This window comes from Pseudorasbora parva, chromosome 4 (assembly GCF_024679245.1).
Source record: "Pseudorasbora parva isolate DD20220531a chromosome 4, ASM2467924v1, whole genome shotgun sequence".
In the NCBI taxonomy this organism is placed as follows: Eukaryota; Metazoa; Chordata; class Actinopteri; order Cypriniformes; family Gobionidae; genus Pseudorasbora; species Pseudorasbora parva.
This window is the reverse complement of record NC_090175.1, coordinates 42,198,960-42,217,328: the sequence shown is the minus strand read 5'-3', so window position 1 is coordinate 42,217,328 and position 18,369 is coordinate 42,198,960. Positions and strand designations below refer to the sequence as shown.

At 38.5% G+C, this 18,369-nt stretch overlaps 1 protein-coding gene across 3 annotated transcripts in view; it reads right to left on the bottom strand.

Moving 5' to 3' along the window:
• Positions 1 to 18,369, bottom strand: part of klhl5 (kelch-like family member 5) — a 94,654-nt gene that overhangs the window by 58,672 nt on the left and 17,613 nt on the right. The window contains exon 1 of one of the 3 annotated variants that reach the window (XM_067441861.1): positions 5,300 to 6,000. The exons of the other annotated variants lie outside the window; for them this stretch is intronic. Coding sequence (XP_067297962.1) covers positions 5,300 to 5,856 — 557 coding nt within the window. The 5' untranslated portion in view covers positions 5,857 to 6,000. Of the gene's footprint in view, positions 1 to 5,299; positions 6,001 to 18,369 lie in introns of those variants that run through there. 3 annotated transcript variants of the gene reach the window in all.

Below are 18,369 nucleotides of genomic sequence, written 5' to 3'. Positions count from 1 at the left end.
CATATTCATTATCGTGATATATCGTATTACCGAAAATCAGCACATGTCTACTAGAAATCTAGACGCACAACAGAGGCAGCCAATCTAATTTGCAGCCAGGGTAGTCTAGCAACTCTCCGTTGGATTGTGATCTGAAAAAACCAAACTCTGGTCAGGCCAATCACATTGTGCATAGAGTCAGAGGGTGGGCTTAACATAATGACGGAAGAGTTGAGATGGTTTCGTGTGCTACAGCTGTCTTTTAAATCGGCTTTGGCCGCGACTTTGGAAGACTTGGAGTTAAGCTTTTCTTTAAATAAAGAAAAAAGAATGGCACTAAAGTCATTCTTAAGAAAGGAAGATGTGTTCGGAGTTTTGACGACTGGATACAGTGAAAGTTAAATCTATCAACTGCTCCGCATTCTCGACACGCTCTGGTTTGTTGTAGCGCTATCTAATTGCATGCAAAGGGAGTTTGAAAGACAACCGTTTATCCTACCTTTCGGATTAAGCCCTGTCAATGTCAATGGTGTATGGAATGAATTTTGTGCCATTATTAAACAAATAAATCCATAATTTTGCAAACAAACACGATCTGCTTTGCAAAGGAAAACACGACTTGCAAACAAACAGAGAGCGATGTGCAAATGCAGTTCGAGCAGATTTTCTCACAAATGCAGATCATGCTGATTTTCTCACAAATGCAGTTCGCGCTGATTTTCTCACAAATGCAGATCATGCTAATTTTCTCACAAATGCAGATCATGCTGATTTTCTCACAAATGCAGTTTGCGCTGATTTGCTCACTAATTCAGATCATGCTGATTTTCTCACAAATGCAGATCTTGCTGATTTTCTCACAAATGCAGATCATGCTGATTTTCTCACAAATGCAGATCATGCTGATTTTCTCACTAATGCAGTTTAGGCTGATACTTTACTTTTATATTGTTAGTAACAGAAAGATAAACACTATTAATAATTTCTCATTTACCGTCGGCATTCAAAAAAATGTGCATTTCATTTTACAAACCTTGCAGACTTAGTAAATTCTAGTTGTGAGATATTATGAAGTGTGTATTTGTAACCTGCATGAATGTGTCACGGTCAGTCCATGTGAATTTGCTCGGCTTCACTGGCGACACACAATCGAAATTTTAAACCAGGGGTGTCAAACTCATATTAGGTGGAAGGCCTGATGGGAAAAAAATGTACCATGTGAAGGATGAATTATTTTTAAGCCTTATTGAGCTTACAGTGAGGCTAATTAACCACACAAACTACAGATTCATTTGCAAGTAAACTGGTACCCAAGCAGGGAAATCAGAAGTGCTGGTGGACCAGCTACACCAGCTCAATTTTTAATAAAAGTATTATTTTTACATAAGGTAATCAATCCCAATATTGCCTAAATCTTATTATAAATTCATTACGATCGTGCATGTAATTGTATACTGTATACGCGTCTGTTTTTAGAGGTAAAAAACAAGGTGTGGAGAGGCACAGTTCTCAGATTCAGTCTCTTAAATGTGTGCTTGTGCGGTTATCTCTTCCTGGTATGAACTGTAAGGAGCAGCAGCAATAGGTTATATCTACCGTCTCCAAGGTGATGAGTGACTAAGTGCCTTTCAGAGCTACACCACACTGACAGACCCACATCCTTTGCTCTCTCATATAAAAAAAAACAGTGGTAAACATACAACTCACATAGGCTCGTACCAGAGAAGTCCACAGTTCAATCAAACAAGGAACACAGCTGCTGGCACATATTTATAGGTCATTACTAAGAGACGAACACAGACTGAATCGTCAAACCCGAAGACAGACACACAAAGCATGTACAGCAGCATTCTGCAATCCCATAAAGCATTGTAACGCTTAACATACTGTAGAACTCTTGCATAATAGATTCACAGCTGTTCATTACACTAAAAATCTGTGAAGGAACATTACGCACAATTTATGTAAACATCACTTTCTTCCCAAAGTGTTTAGTGGACGTCTCATCATCGCTCTACTACACACAAGTGAGCTAATGGCTCAAAGGTGAAATAACAGTGAGATAACATGTCACAAAAGGCACACTGATAGTTCACCAAACAATGAAAATCTGACATCATTTGTGAACCCTTGTGTTGTTACCAGGCTTACTTACTGTTTTCTGTGGAACACAAATTAAAAAGTGTTGTCTTTTTCAAGAAATGAAACTAAAGCTTCCTAATGGATTTAAAACCATTTTAAAATGTGGTCCAAAATGCGAGTTGATTTCCACTGCTGTATGTATGATTTTGGCCCTCCAACACTCCCAAAATGAGACATATCCAGCTGCAGCCCCGCAGCCCCGCCAGTTTCAGAACGCCAGCCACAGAACGCCATCCACAGAACGGAAGTGTGAGGCAACGAGATAATAATGGTGGTAAGCACGGTGAGTCGTCTCTAATGTTTGTGTCATGGTATGATGAATGATTATGTTAATAAAGTTTTTTTATGTGAGTGAGATGCTCTTATTATTTTATATTAATTAAGTCAGATGCCCATGTGAAGTAATTTATGTATAAAATTACAGTGGACAACCAGACTGCTGCAATATTTTAGTCACAAACATTTTTATAATATGCATAAGTGGTGGAAAAGCACACATTTTCTACTTCAAGTAGAAAGGGAACTTGTTTTAATATTACGCCAATGTATATGTAGAAGTAACTATTTATTAATCTACTTAAGTCGAGGTGCATGTGGACTACTGCGAGTGGTAATGGATCAGCCAATCAAAAATAACACATATATTCGTGCATGTAACAAGGAACTACGGGCTTTTCAGGAAAGAAGAAGGGTAAGATTAGTTTTGTTTTGCAATAAAAGCAAACGTTTCTCCCAATGAAAATATTCCAATACAATACTTACAGATACACATTACACAATTTACATACTGCAGTGTTTTTAACAAACCATTTTAGATGTTATTAAAATTGATTGTTTTTCCGTCAAAAGAATAGCTTTATTCAGTATCTTATTTTGATTCAGCATTGACAAAATGGGTGTTTTGATGCATTTTAATTTAATTGTATAAATTAATTATTTCTTTCATATATTGAAAATTTCAATTGTTATTTAAAAATGCATACTGCTTTTGGCGTTATATATAAAATAATTTTATATTTTTTACATATTACTAAATAAATAATGATTTTTTTTAAATATATAAAATCAAGTGTATTTCATATAAAATGCCCTTATAAATCATGAATAGAAAATAACCCTATTTATTGTACTGCACCTTAATGTATTATTATAACGCATAGGCGGGGGACACTGCAGGCGTGTCCGTTTTTATTTCGGCTCCCGTGTTTAACAGGTTGGAGCAGCAACAGCGCCGCGTCAGACACGCAACAGAAACGCCACGCTTGTCGTGTTTCTCCGTCGTTTCATACATGTATGTGATAAACGCAACTACGCTCCAAAACCGTAGGTGGCGCTACTCTGTTAAGAACGTAAGCTCCGCCCCCCACTTACGTTCTGTGGCTGGCGTTCTGAAACTGGCGGGGCTGCGGGGCTGCAGCTGGATAGTATTGCCCAAAACACCCCCAAAATGCACAAATTCAGCAGCCTGGTCCTACCAGACTCTCGTACATTTTATTTGTACAGAGAATCTGGCCACGCTCTATTGACAAGCTCTAACTTAGGCGGGTACTCTGTTGCAGACTTAAACTATTGGATCTGCCCAGAGCCACTCTGGATCTGCCATAACCAATCGCTAACGTTTGGTCATGACATATGGCATCTCAAACCAAAGACTGTAGTGCACGTCATCAACGTCATCGTTCTTAAACAATCCCTCTGTTCGCTGATTGGAATGGTTCATATTTGATTGGAGAAAACCGCAATCCCAGATGAAGTAATGAAGGAAAATGAAGATTGAGTGGAAGTACGTAGGAGGACGGAGCCAGGCTACAAAATCAGCCCCACTGAAAAAAATCTCATTTGGTTATTTGTGGGCTATTTTGACTGGCTATTGTGCTACTTTTGTAACACAGACCTGGCAACCCTGGTAAGAAGAAGACCATCGGTGGCAATGGTTCTACATTCTAATTAAGCTTACGATGCTTTTCGCAAATTCTGGGCTGTATTTCCCAAAAGCACTGTAGGCATATTAGTACCAGTGATTTCTATGTTCTAGGCTTACAATAGGCTTACGATACTTTTGGGAGAAGGCTATGAATGACTCATTCATGAATCGAAATGACTGAGGGTTTAGTTCACTGACTTGATTACTTGTAGATGTTAACTCACAGGTCAGTAGATTAGCAATGAATTAGAACCTAAATTTGGGTTGTTACTCACAACAGTTATGTATGGCTTCCTAAGGCCTGAAATATAGAACATGACAGCTATACTTTTATGGTTCTTGTACATCCTTTTTGAGATTTGACATCAGTCACCATTGTCATTGTATGAAAAAGATCCATTAGTACATTCTTCAAAAAAAAAAAAAAAAAAAAAAAAAAAAAACATTTTGTTCTAAAGAGGAAATGTCATGTAGGTTTGGAACAACACAGTGAGAGTAAATGACAGAATTGTCATTCTTAGGTAAATTAACCACACCCAACACATCGTATACAACAGCCATAGAGAACGTTTTTGATAAGACATGCCAAAATCTATTAAGACTGCTGTCTTCATTCAACCTACTAAACAAAAGGAGTGCAGACCATCTCAATACTGGTCAAGATTGCTTTTTTTCACAATTTGTAATCATCCTTTTTGCCTTTACTAGCTCATTTAAAATTGTACTGCGGTGTGACAAATAAATTTTTATAAGTACAAATATTTAATGGAATTTCTCAGTTAATATGAGGTCATAAAAGCTTAATAACTTTTAATTATGTCACTCCAAAAAACACACAATTAATATCAACTGCCCAGGTATATTGCATTAAATAAAAATGTTAGTGCATTGTACTTAACATTGTGACATTAAGGTGTGAAATTATGTATTTCATGTTCTTCAACAGATTAGCCTAAAATAAATTAATTCCCAAAAAAACACTTTATACGCTAACAGAAAATTGCAATGTATTCCCATTTATAGATGCAAGCACATCTTACGTTAAGTGTTTTTGACATCCAGTTAATTATTTGAATATACCTTATGCACTATTTATCATACAGAGAGAATGAGAGGGAACAAAAAGGAGGGCTCGTGGTATAGTTTAATCTTAATAGAGAACAGCTGGCGATGCATCTGTTGTGAAGTGGTACCAGTTCAGTACAAGCGCCCTGCTGTGCTCGACTGGAACCACACCAGTAATACTTCCCATACCTGCACGAGCTGGAGTCAGACTCCACGTTATTATTGTTCTCCTCGTCTCCAGGACCAGGGGCGTCTGGTACACGCGTGGACTGCTGCTTCTGCGGCTGCTGCTGTTGCTGCTGCTTTTGCTGGAGCGGCTCCAGGCTCTCGCTGGAGCGCGAGTGAACCGGGAAGACCCAAGGCGCCGGCGGGGAGCTCCGGCACTCCTGCTGGCTCATGGACCGTGGACACGCGGAGGGATTAACCACCACTGCCGCCGTTGAGTGCCCGCTGTTTGGACCCGAATCCGCAAACTTTCGATTGTTGTTGATGTTGGAGGAAGAGTTGCCGTTACTCGAGCTGGCACCGGCACCGGCAGCGGCGTTGGGGCTATTGCATCCGCCGAGGGTGGGCTGATCACCGCTGGATGAGGAGCCAGTCCCCCGGTTGCTACCACCGCTGCTGCTGCTGAAGAGATCTCCCGAAGGTTGGTTACCGGGAGAAGGAGGAGATGTGGGGTGGCCGAACCATCGCCAGCGGATGCGCAAGATCTGTTTCACGTCAAAGTCCTTCCTGGGATTCGACATGCCCGAGGCTCCGGTAACGGGAGACGCGGGGAATGAACGACGAGCCTCGTGATCCGTGATTGTCTTGGTTACGGAGCACGCGAGCACTGCTGGCGAAGATCACGGAGGCGACGTGTAGAGTGAGACTGAGTACAGAGGGTGAAAGGAAAATACACCTCTCTCTCTCTCTCTCTCTCTCTCTCTCTCTCTCTCTCTCTCTCTCTCTCTCTCTCTCTCTCTCTCTCTCTCTCTCTCTCTCTCTCTGTGTAGTAAGAGTCAAACACGTAATCTGTGCGGTAAAACCTCATATCTCACTTTTCATTGACCTATAGGCTGCATCAATAGAAATAAATAAAAAATATTTAAGCTAACATCTTTCAGCCAAATGTCAATTCAATAAACCTTTTTGACTATTGACATGACAATTGCATTGACAAAATACGATTATTATGGGTACAGAAGATGAATTCAGAAAATGTGTAGTCTATAGGCTAAAAATGTTATGGAGAATCAGCCTACTTAAAAGTGCAGTGTGCATTCAATATTATTTTGCAAATTAAAAAAGTTTTACAAAGAAATTAAAACCACCTTTGAAAAAATATAATTAAAATGGTGGTGGCATGTTCTCTCACATGAAAGTATTCTTCTTTAAATACCCAAACTATTTTTTTTCCCCAGCCAAACCCTTTGGTCTGTTTATTTGAAGTATACCTTGAGATTTAAAACACATGTGAAACACATTCACAATTATAGAAATGTAGCTTTTCACCAACTCACAAACCACAATTTGGGAAACCCTTTTCTAGAAAAAAGCAGTTTTAAATGGAGCAGGTCATCTCATGTGCATAGGCATGTTGCCTTTGACCAACCATGGGCATTTGCTGGAGAAGCTGCTCACTGCAGAGCCGATGGGTGCCTTGCTGTACGTAATGGGTGGAGCTAGATGGTCCTACTCCAATTTAAAGCCACAGTCACACTAGACTTTGAGCTTGCACATTTTTTTCGGACACTGCAAAAGTAGTGATATGACATCACTCACTGAAGTGTCTTTTTTATAAACACACAGGTCTACAGGTGTCCTAGTAACAACTGCATATGTTTCGTACTTTTAATTCAGCCAAGAGGTCACGCCGTGACGTATCGATATTCTGCTGGTCACACGTGATGCGAATTGGCAGGTTCGAGTTCACCAAGCTTGAACTTTAGAAAGCAGAGAAATGCGAAAAGTCGCATTAACTTGCGTTTCCAGTCTGACGCATTCACATGCATTTGAATGTAAATCAATGGAACGAAACGTGCACTGTGACCTACGATGACAATTTCAGACCCCTCCATGATTTCCAAGTGGGAGAACTTGCAAAATACCAGGGTGTTCAAATACTTATTTTCCTCACTGTACACTGTAAAAAAAAATGTTTGGTTTTTGTTGGTTTAACTTAAAAAAGTAAGTAACCTGGTTGCCTTAAAATTTTGAGTTTATTGAAATAAAAAATTTGAGTTGATACAATGAAGGAAATTTGTTTAAATAAATAGAAACTCAAAATATTATTGTTTCTGAATCACATACAAAAATTTGATACATCATGAAAATAGCACTATTTGGCATGTTTCACTGCGTAATCAGAAATAAAACACACACAATTACCCAATTTGCTAACAAAATCTAATATTTTAATAAAGGTTGTCAAATCTCAAAAAATATTCATTATATTACCTCAAAATTTTAAATTCAATTAACTCAAAATTTTAAGGCAACCAGGTAACTTTTTTTCTAAAAAAAATTTTACAGTGATATATATATATATATATATATATATATATATATATACACACACACACACACACACACACACACACACACACACACACACACACACACACACACACACACACACACACACACACACACACACACTCACACAGGCTACCGTTTCTCGCCCACTATAAAGTATGCAATGAAGTATGCAATGCATATTTGAATGTCTTGCTACAGATCAGGAATGAACAGAAGAACTTGATCTACAAAACCACTGGTGCACTGTACCTTAAATACAGTTTAAAAAAGTAATACTAAACAGCACTGTGGGTAATTTTTTTTTTAAATGTGGTCCTCGTCTTTTAAGGAAATTAATATATTAAGCCTGCATTAATCACAACTCAGTCACATCACACACCCACACAATCTTTTTTTAAGGTAAGCCTAACATATAGCTTTGCACATCAGCAAAGATTCTAGCAAAACTCCCCCACCAGCATCACACCCAGAGTCTCAAGGTAACCTTTATTTTCACTTTCACCTCACTTTAAAAATTAGTACCATGACATATAAACCACTTTGCTGTTTTTAGCACACACGCCTCTCACATTTTACGCCTGTTGATTCCTTGACCTTTTACTTACAACTCCGTCAATGGAAATACAAACCAGATAACCGCTCTACACAATCAATACCACACATTAAAGCTCAATATCCCTTACACACACATTTGTCAGTACACATTCACATAGACAAGAAATGCAAAAAGATGAGAGACATTAATGTGAATGCGAAGAGATAGTCATTTACCAAGTCAATAGATGTTTAATGTATTTCATTTTAATAGATGCCCATCTGCCACACAGAGAGTCCATAAATGACTGTACTTGTTTTCTATATGCTGTCCCACACAAGAGAGAGAGAGAGAGAGAGAGAGAGAGAGAGAGAGAGACAGAGAGAGAGATAGATAGATAGATAGATAGACAGACAGACAGACAGACAGACAGACAGACAGACACACACACACACACACACACACACACACATACATAATAGATAGGGATACAGATACAGACCGGAGTGAGCATGTTTAAGTTTTTATGGAGATATTTGATATATTCTAGCGCTCTAAAGATGAACCATGCACACATTTATTTCATCATGTCTTCTTCAAATGAAATGTATGTACAAACAAGGACACTGATACTACAGCCGTAAGTCTGATCATGACTGCGACGACACGATGGGTTATTCTGCTACAGCAAGACAATGTAAGTTAACAGACTGACATTTCAAAGAAGATTGGGCAAAAAGAAGCTGCTTTATTGTTTCTGTGTTAAACTGACATGTGTCATTTGTAAATGTATTGAAAATATCCTTTGACATTTTAAACGTTCTTCTGCGTTTCTTCCTCGTTTTGGCAGTTTTGGCACTTTTTTCTCTCTGTGGTCATATTTTAATATAAAGTCTAATAAAGCCTTTAATAAAGGCCCTTTGAAGCGAATCGATTGAGTTTGGTAAGAAATATATCCATATTTAAAACTTTATAAAGTAAAATATCAGACCGCCTTCCATATTTAACTTACGAAAAAAGTGTAACCGGCAAGACGTATCACTAGGGGAAGCGTAGTGTAAGCATTTTGAACTGCAAGAGGCACTTTCTGCGTAAGTGGAAGGTGGTCTGGCGGAAGCTAGATATTTCACTTTATAAAGTTTTAAATATGGATATTTTTTTAACAAAAACCCATCGATTTACTTCAGAAGACCTTTATTAACCCACGAACCCCCTTTATTGAACAAACGTGCTGTGTAACACGAGAACCACACTGTTTCTCGCACGTCAAGTGAACATACTTGAGCTTCCATTCATGACAACTGATGTGTGAGTTGATAAATGTTTATATGTGAATAAAAGCTAAATTCAATCTGTTCATCATTTAAAGCTCATCATCGTGTCTTTTCAGAAAATTTGGACTAAACCATTTAATTCATATGGATTAGTTTTACGATCTCTTTATGAACTTGAAGCATCAAAGTGGCGGTTGTGTATGGAGAGGACAGAAAGCTCTCATATTTCATTAATAGGGCACCTATTATGCCCCTTATTATAAGATGTAATATAAGTCTCAGTTGTTCCCAGAGTGTCTCTAAAGTTTCAGATCATTATTCCTAACAGCTCCTGAACACCCGAATGAAAACTGAAACATTTTATATCTGTTTGGTCATGATCATCTATATCGCGTACACGCTCACGGGACATTGCAGTTCTTCATCATCATGAAATACCATCTGCATGTGTTTTAAAGGCTTATCACTGACAGCCGCTCTCAACTTGAGCACACACACGCGACGCATGCGCACTGAGAGCTGGATGTTGGTGTGTCTGTGAGTAGGCTATTCAACTAGACCTATTAACACTATTCATGTTTTGCAATTAAACTCTCAAATGCACTCAAGGTTATGTCAGAAACAGTTCACATGAAAACAGTTGGTTATGTCTGTGCACGTATGCAGCAGGTACAGTGAAAGCAGTGTAATATACAGTACCTACTGCTATATCTGCTTCTAAGATAAACAGAAAATTAAACTTTTATAGGTTGGGAATGACATGAGGATGAGTATTTAATGTGAATTTGTGGGTTACTATCCTTTTTAGTATTTTCCTTGCCACAAACCTGTCTTTAATTTATGTTTTATGCAAGAGTGAATGTGATGCCACCCATCCATGGCAAACTGCAGTCTGTGAAAGAGAGTGAGACACAAAGGGTAAATCATTCACAGCAGGATCTGCAGTGAGTTTGGTCTCAATTTTGGCTATGCAAACCACAACAGAGAGCTGGAATTTCTGCCTGCTTTTGTAACATTATTTACAGATGTTGGCTCTAAGGGCGCATAAAATAAACACAGCCAGACCCACGTGCCCCGAGTGCCACTGACAAGCAGCACAACATTAGTATACTGGTGGAATGGAGAGCATGATTCTTTCATTTTATCATCATGTCCCAGAAAATTACTGGTTTAGAGCTGAATGACTCTCATCGGGCAACCAAATACAAACCGCATAATGCAAAAGAGGCAGATTTTAGAGCATCTTACCCATAATGGTTCCCAAATATAGTTTATGCTTGAAATAAGTGCTTTCCCTGAAAGATCTGCGGGGTATAGGAATAGATCCGCTAAAAATAATGGGGGGTGTTGTTCTTTAATCGTTTTGAAAAATATACACAATTAAAGCATGGCCTGACAAGCTCCAAAAAGTTAAATAAAGCACCATAAAAGTAATCTATAAAAGTAATCTATTCTAAATGTTGTGTATAACTGTGCATGTTTTGTTGTTGTTGTTGTTGTTGTTGTTGTTGTTGACCTTGTAATTTTTCAATAAAATGTCATAACTTTGTCATCTAGTGATGCATGCCAGACTTGTCCAAGGCTGTCTACACCTGGTATTAAGATGGTCGATCTGATCACAAGTGGACGATGCTAAATACACTTGTAAGCAGGGTCTAAAACGCGTTGAGCTTGTCCACTTTCAACCTTTCAGGTAAGGATGGGAAAACAATATTGATAGACGTATATTCCATGGGATTCTCCTTCCCCATGTGATATGCTGGTGCAAAATATCGATATTTTAATTAATAAAATAAGGCATTATGAATAGATTTACCTGCTCGCAGCATCGCTATTTCATGGCTCCTCAAGTTGTCGCTCAACACATGAATGAGGGAAATGTGAACACAAGTTAAGAAAAATAGTGTTTTTAACATGATGCCCTTTTCAAAGTCTGGACACACTTCGGCTTTTATATCATTGATGGAACACAAAAAAATCAGCAAAGAGAATGGAATTTGATAAATAAAAGTAAATGAAAGTAAAGTGCACTGGTTATCATGCACAAACCTGCAAAGCTACTTGCAATGTTATCACCCTGATCTCATTCAGAAAGCGGTAAATGCTAACGTTGTAAATTAGCCACGAATGCAATGTTTAAAGCAAAACATTTCGTTTCTCATCCAGAGAGCTGCCATTATTACGAAGTCAATTGCTATATTTATTTGCAAGGACCTACTGCCAATATAGCGTGGTCAAAAATTAATTAAAGAGGTTGGTGAATTTTTAAATGCACCAGGTTTGTACAAAACAAGTTGAAAAGCAAATAAATGTATCAGCTGACACACAAAGAAAAGTTTAAAGGGGGGGGGTGAAATGCTGTTTCATGCATACTGAGCTTTTTACACTGTTAAAGACTTGGATTCCCATCCTAAACATAGACAAAGTTTCAAACCCTAATGTTGGACGTTTGATGGAGTATTTTTGTGTCAAAAATACTCCTTCCGGTTTCTCACAAGTTTCGGAGAGTTTTTTTCGAGTATGGCTCGGTTTGACATCGACAGAGCGGAATGTCCTTGTATGAGCCGTACGGGCTCTTCTCCTGGAAGGGTGCGTGTACGAGCGACCAGAGCGAGAGAGGAAATGCACAGCGCCCATAAACACTCTCTCAGGTGCAGATCCACTCGTCTGAGCAACACTTCTGTGGCGCCGCGCTTCACTTTATTCCTATGTGTGACATCAAGCGACTTCAACGCTTCCGCACAGCATTCCGGGAAGGCAGCGCTGCATTTGAACCGATTTGAACGCAGAAGTGATGAGAAGCGTCACATCACGCTTCAGTCGCGTCGCAAAAGTGGATCTCCACGGTCACTGCTGTCACAGGACTTCACGAAATCAACAGTTACCACAGAAGTGTGTTTTTGACGGAGCGGTCCCAGCTTTAAAGGATCACGGTCGTGCGCGGTGAGTAAAACTGCTTCAAATGTCTGTGTTGTTGGCTATCGTCGTGTAAGTAAACATCAGTAAACAACACGATCGTGTATAACGTTAGTTAATTCATCAATGGAGCATGCGATGGTGTGTGTTTAAATACATTTGTTTAGCTGACCACTATAGGTGTCAGTTTGTTTATTGTAAAACCACCAAAAATAAACCTAGGGGAGGTTCTCACAAAGCGTGCTTCGTCATTCATATGCACGTACAGTTACTCCATTGTTGTTCTATGTATAACGTTACAGTAGTCTGATGTGCAAAACCGTTTTGCTTGCTACTGCTTATGTTTAGTCGAATACAATAGTCCATAAACCGAATCATGTCCTCATAAACTGCGAGTAAACACACACAAATGTTGACAGCCCACTAAATACAGTACATACCACAGAGACAGACATCCTGCTGTTGTTGCTCCTCCTGTTCAATTTATTTCATCCTCCGGATTTGATTCTGGATCATATCTGTATTAGTTGAATCTGGGTAGCGTTTTCTTCTCCACGCTTGAGGACGTCACCGCTTTGTGTACGCTCATCATTCTTTAGCTCCGCCCACACGATACGCCTCCAGGCGTTCTGTTTTTTTACGGAAAGACTCGGTACAGCCTATCTTTCTTTTATAAATATAATAAAACTAAAGACTTTTCGGAGATATGAAGGATGCAATACTACTCTATAGGTACTAAAGACATGAGATGGACTGAAACTGAGTGTTTCAAAACATTTACCCATCAATAGATCCTCCCCTCAAAGAAATTAGGACAGAAGTGGTTAAAAATGAACAAAAGGGACAAATACCAGATGTAAACGAGTATGTCAATCTTATAGACCAAAACGCATCTTAATATCAGGTTTATACAGGGCCCAAAAATAATTCAGTTTGCTTAAAACGTCCCAGCCTAAAGTCCCCCTGTAGTCAATAATTGTAGCCTATACCGTAAAACTCATCATTGATCACCAAAATGACATATTAGAATGTACATTTTGATGATCACACGTTAACGTGATTGGTTACTTGAAGGTCACATCTTTGGTTCACTGCAGTTTTAAGAAGAAAAAATACTCAGAAATGGTGTTGACTTATGCATTTGCACATGGTTTTTAGCATATTAATATATGCCTATATGCATAATATAATAATATTATAGCATATTAAAAACACCACATAGACATAAACAACATTAAAAGCTAGAGGGGGGGACTTTTTTACTTTTTTTGGTGAATTTTTGCAGGCAAAATCCAGTTAATAATAATCCAATTTGAACAAAAATCTATGCGATAACAAATGTTGTGTGAGGGCGAAGGATCCGTTTCAGAGAAAATATCTCTCGCTACAGTTTCATCTTCTCTCAAATCTCATTCACAGCCAATCAATCTTGCTGTCAAAATCCATTATGAGTCACATGATGCATTTGACATCAGTTGTGACTGCATGCTCTAAAAACATTCTTTTCTGTGCAAAAAGGCTACTGCGCACTATAGTCACACTATGAATACTCCTCAAAACATCTCCTTTTGTGTTCCAGAGAAGAAGAAAAGGGGTTTACACCAACATGAGTAAATAATGAAAGAATTTTAAATGTTGGGCGAACTGTCACTTTAAAGGAAAGTATCTGGCAGTTGTGTATGTGGGAGGAGATTAATTACAAGGAGGAATTTAATGCTGTCCTAGAGTGCTTTGTTCCCTGACAGCAATGCTGCACTCCTGTCAGCTGGAACGGAGACTGCAGTGTGTGAAAACACAGGTCTCAGGCCAGTAGTCATGCTAGCATTGAGGAGAGAGTCAATGGTGACCCTTTGATGGTCAAAGCTTTATTTCACACTGATTCAGGTCTGGAGAAAGCAAGCCTGACAGGAGTGTTAACCTCTGTATGTGTGATCATAAATACACACACACACACACACACACACACACACACACACACAGTCATACAGACACACTGTCGTCACAAAGCTTTATGGCTAGTGTGACTACACGAAACATCATTGAGTGATTGGAAGGATGATTAAGCAGTTTATTCTTTATGGCCTCTACTTATTTTCTCAAGGTTAATCCAATCTGTCTCTCCTTCTCTCCCTCTCCGTCTTTCCATCCCTTAATTCCATCTTTCCTGCATGTAAATCAAAACTGTCCAGCAAATATATCATACAAATGGGCATATGGAGGAGACGCTGGGCACACTAATTAAACTATCACATGATTCAGCATTTCTTGTGGTGTGAAAAGAAGGATTACTGTAGGACTATAAACCTATGCAGCAAACACAAGTAAGATATGTGCAGTGAACAAAAACTCTGTATGTAACAAAGCTGTTGTTTTCAAACTTTTCAATGCAATACTATATTAAATGAATTAACCATGATTCATTTTGTGATTTCAGAAGTCCCAAAAACTGTGTTCTTAAAAATAGGTAATAGTTATTGATAAAATATAAAAAGAAATATGATTTTGGGTGTTATGTTTAGCATTTTCAGATTATTTTAATATATTAATAATAACTTATTACATTAAATGCCCTTTTTTCCCCAGCTCCCTATTTGAGAACCACTGCTGTAGAACATTACTACAAATTACTACAAATTTCTACATTTCTAATTACTACAAAACCGGTTGACATTTTTAAATTTGTAACACATTACAAGTAACTTGAGTTATGTAATCAGATTACTTTTTCAAGTAACGAGTAAAGTAACGCATTACTTTTAAAATTCAACAAAATAGCTAAGTTACTTTGTCAAATAGGTAGGCTAATGCAAGTTACTTTGTTTTATTTATTGACTGATCTGACTGAGAAAAGTGCAGAGATGTTGTGTGTACACATGATCGTTATTGTAGTTCTAAACTAAAGGTAATCATGCATTTACTCATCTCACTTGAAAAACAGTATCATTTTTTTACATCAAGTACAACACTTTATCCAACAGCCTGGAATGCGCTTCACTTCCGATAAGGTCAATAATACAGATAATTCAGAGTGTGGATATTGACCTTACCGGAAGTGAAGCGTGTATATCCAGCGTGTGTATTTTGACTTACGGGAAGTGAACCGCGTTCAAGGCTGTTGGATATAGCTTTGTATTTGAGGTAAAAAGTGACATAAATACAGCTTGATTTCCCACACAAACTGATCGTTTTGTGTCTTATGCAACACGATCTCATGGTCATGCATATAAATAGTACGAGTTTGCAATCTCGTGGAATGTATACGCCAAAATGAGTTTTGGCGTGCGTATGGTACGCGGTTTTTCGCGTGCATATGAGACGCACTTTATGGCGTGCAGATGACACGCTCTTGGGTAGGTTTAGGGTGGTGGGGGGTTCGTATGTATAATACGCCATAAAGTGCGTCTCATATGCACGCGAAAAACCGCGTACCATACGCACGCCAAAACTCATTTTGGCGTATATATTCCACGAGATTGCAAACTCGTACTATTTATACACATTTTCGTGAGATCCGGCTATCAATGTGTCGCCATGAGCCAAAGGGCTCTTTGTGCATGTTGTCTAAGGATGTTTTTTTGCTCTCATAGAATTATTACCCATTCACATGATTATATGACCTTAACACACCAACAGTTGTATTTAAAAAACCTTCCTTTGTGTTCTACTGAAGAAACAAAGACACCTACATCTTGGATGCACTGGTGGTAGGTAGATAACCATCAATTTTTTATTTTTGGGTGAACTATCCTTTTTTTTAGCCTTCAGAACTGCCTTAATTCTTGCATTGATTCAACAAGGTGCTGAAAGCATTCTTTAGAAATGTTGGCCCATATTGATAGGATAGCATCTTGCAGTTGATGGAGATTTGTGGGATGCACATCCAGGGCATGAAGCTCCCGTTCCACCACATCCAAAAGATGCTCTATTGGGTTGAGATATGGTGACTGTGGGGGGTATTTTAGGACTGTGAACTCATTGTCATGTTGAGGAAACCAATTTGAAATGATTCGAGCTTTGTGACATGGTGCATTATCCTGCTGGAAGTAGCCATCAGAGGATGGGTACATGGCAGTTGTAAAGGGATGGACATGGTCAGAAACAATGCTCAGGTAGGCCGTGTCATTTAAACGATGCCCAATTGGCACTAAGGGGCCTAAAGTGTGCCAAGAAAACATCCCCCACACCATTACACCACCACCAGAAGCCTGCACAGTGGTAACAAGGCATGATGAATCCATGTTCTCATTCTGTTTACGCCGAATTTTGGCTCTACCATCTGAATATCTTAACAGAAATCGAGACTCATCAGACCAGGCAACATTTTTCCAGTCTTTAACTGTCCAATTTTGGTGATCTCGTGCAAATTGTAGCCTCTTTTTCCTATTTGTAGTGGAGATGAGTGGAGATGAGTGAGTATTATTATTATTATTATTATTATTATTATTACTGTGCGTGTTGTGGCTTCACAAGTGTTGTGGCTTATTTCAGTCATGTAATGTAGCAGCTAGTTTTACAGTATCAGCCCTGAATACTGTTAATTGTTATTTTAATATTGTTATTTTTAATGTAATCAAAACTAAACATATAAAAGAAACAAAACTGAATCCACCAATTATATATACTGCTTTCATAACATGTCCGATAGAGGATTAAATAGTGAGACTACAAACGAATGTGTGCAGCAGAGTCCTCATTTTCTGTCTTTCATCACACATACACGAACCAATGTCAGCTCTCTCATCAAGTTAAGCTATGAAACAGATTTCCACACTTCAGTTTAGCTGCATCCATCATAAAAAACACACATCTCACACACACACAAACACACACACACCACCTACTTACACTCACATACCATGTAATCTCATCCCTGAAACCCAAAGCTGAACCAGGCTGAGAGGTTAGAAATCTCATTGCTTTGATTCATGTCTGGAACAGTCATGAGAGGAAATATGTTTCATTCTTTAAGAGAAAAGAACTACGCACATCTGACACACATTTCCCTGAAACTATGGATATTTATAGTCATAACAGTATACATTACACACAGCATGACGTGTACACATTTCTGTTTTTTAAAAAACAGATATATTGCCGCCTATATGGACAAACATCTTAATATGTATTCAGAGTGTGTCAGTTTCCAAATAGCATTCTTCCTGCTCTGGTGCATTCATATTTCCTCTACTGCCATTGGATGAAATTATAGGACTGATCCGGATGCGCGCACACACACACACAGAAACACACACAACACACTCCATTCACTCCAAACTCATCAGCCAAAATATCACCCGGCACATTTTGCACATAGCAATGACATTTTCATTCTTCCTTTTACGGATTCTCGTATAGGTCTCCGTTAAGATGAACAGAAAGCAGTGCGGGAATTGAATGCAGATAGAGGTGATGAAGGGGCAAGCCAGCAGGGTTTAGATGCCAGAGGAGATGGACGGAGGAATGGATTTAAAAAAGAAAAAGGATTTCCTTCTGAAATAAACCATTGCAGGCTCATGGTTAGGAGAATGAACACATCTGGCAGGCAGACCACCTCCAGAAACAATATACCTCTTTTCTTTATACTGGAAGAGCCTGAAAATCCTCAGGATGTCTTGTAACTCGAGCCCAGGACGTACATTTAAAGGCACACTGAAACATTCTGCCCTGCATGCCACTGACAAAAAAAGTGCCTTGAAATTGCCATGGTTTCTTGGATATGCATCAAGGAAATACTTTTGTTTTTTTCAGAACTGTACCTCAGTCGAAATTATAATAATTATTACTTCAGGGTCACATGATCCTTCAGATATCATTCTGATATGCTGATTTGGTGCTTAAGAAACTTTTCTTTTTTATCAATATTGAAAATAGTGCTGCTAAACATTTTTGTGAAAAGCATAATACTTTTTCAGAATTCTTTGATGAATAGGATGGGTTTTTTTAACAGCATTTATTTGGAATATAAATCTTTTGTAACATTTATAAATGTCTTTAACGCCATCTTTGATCAATTT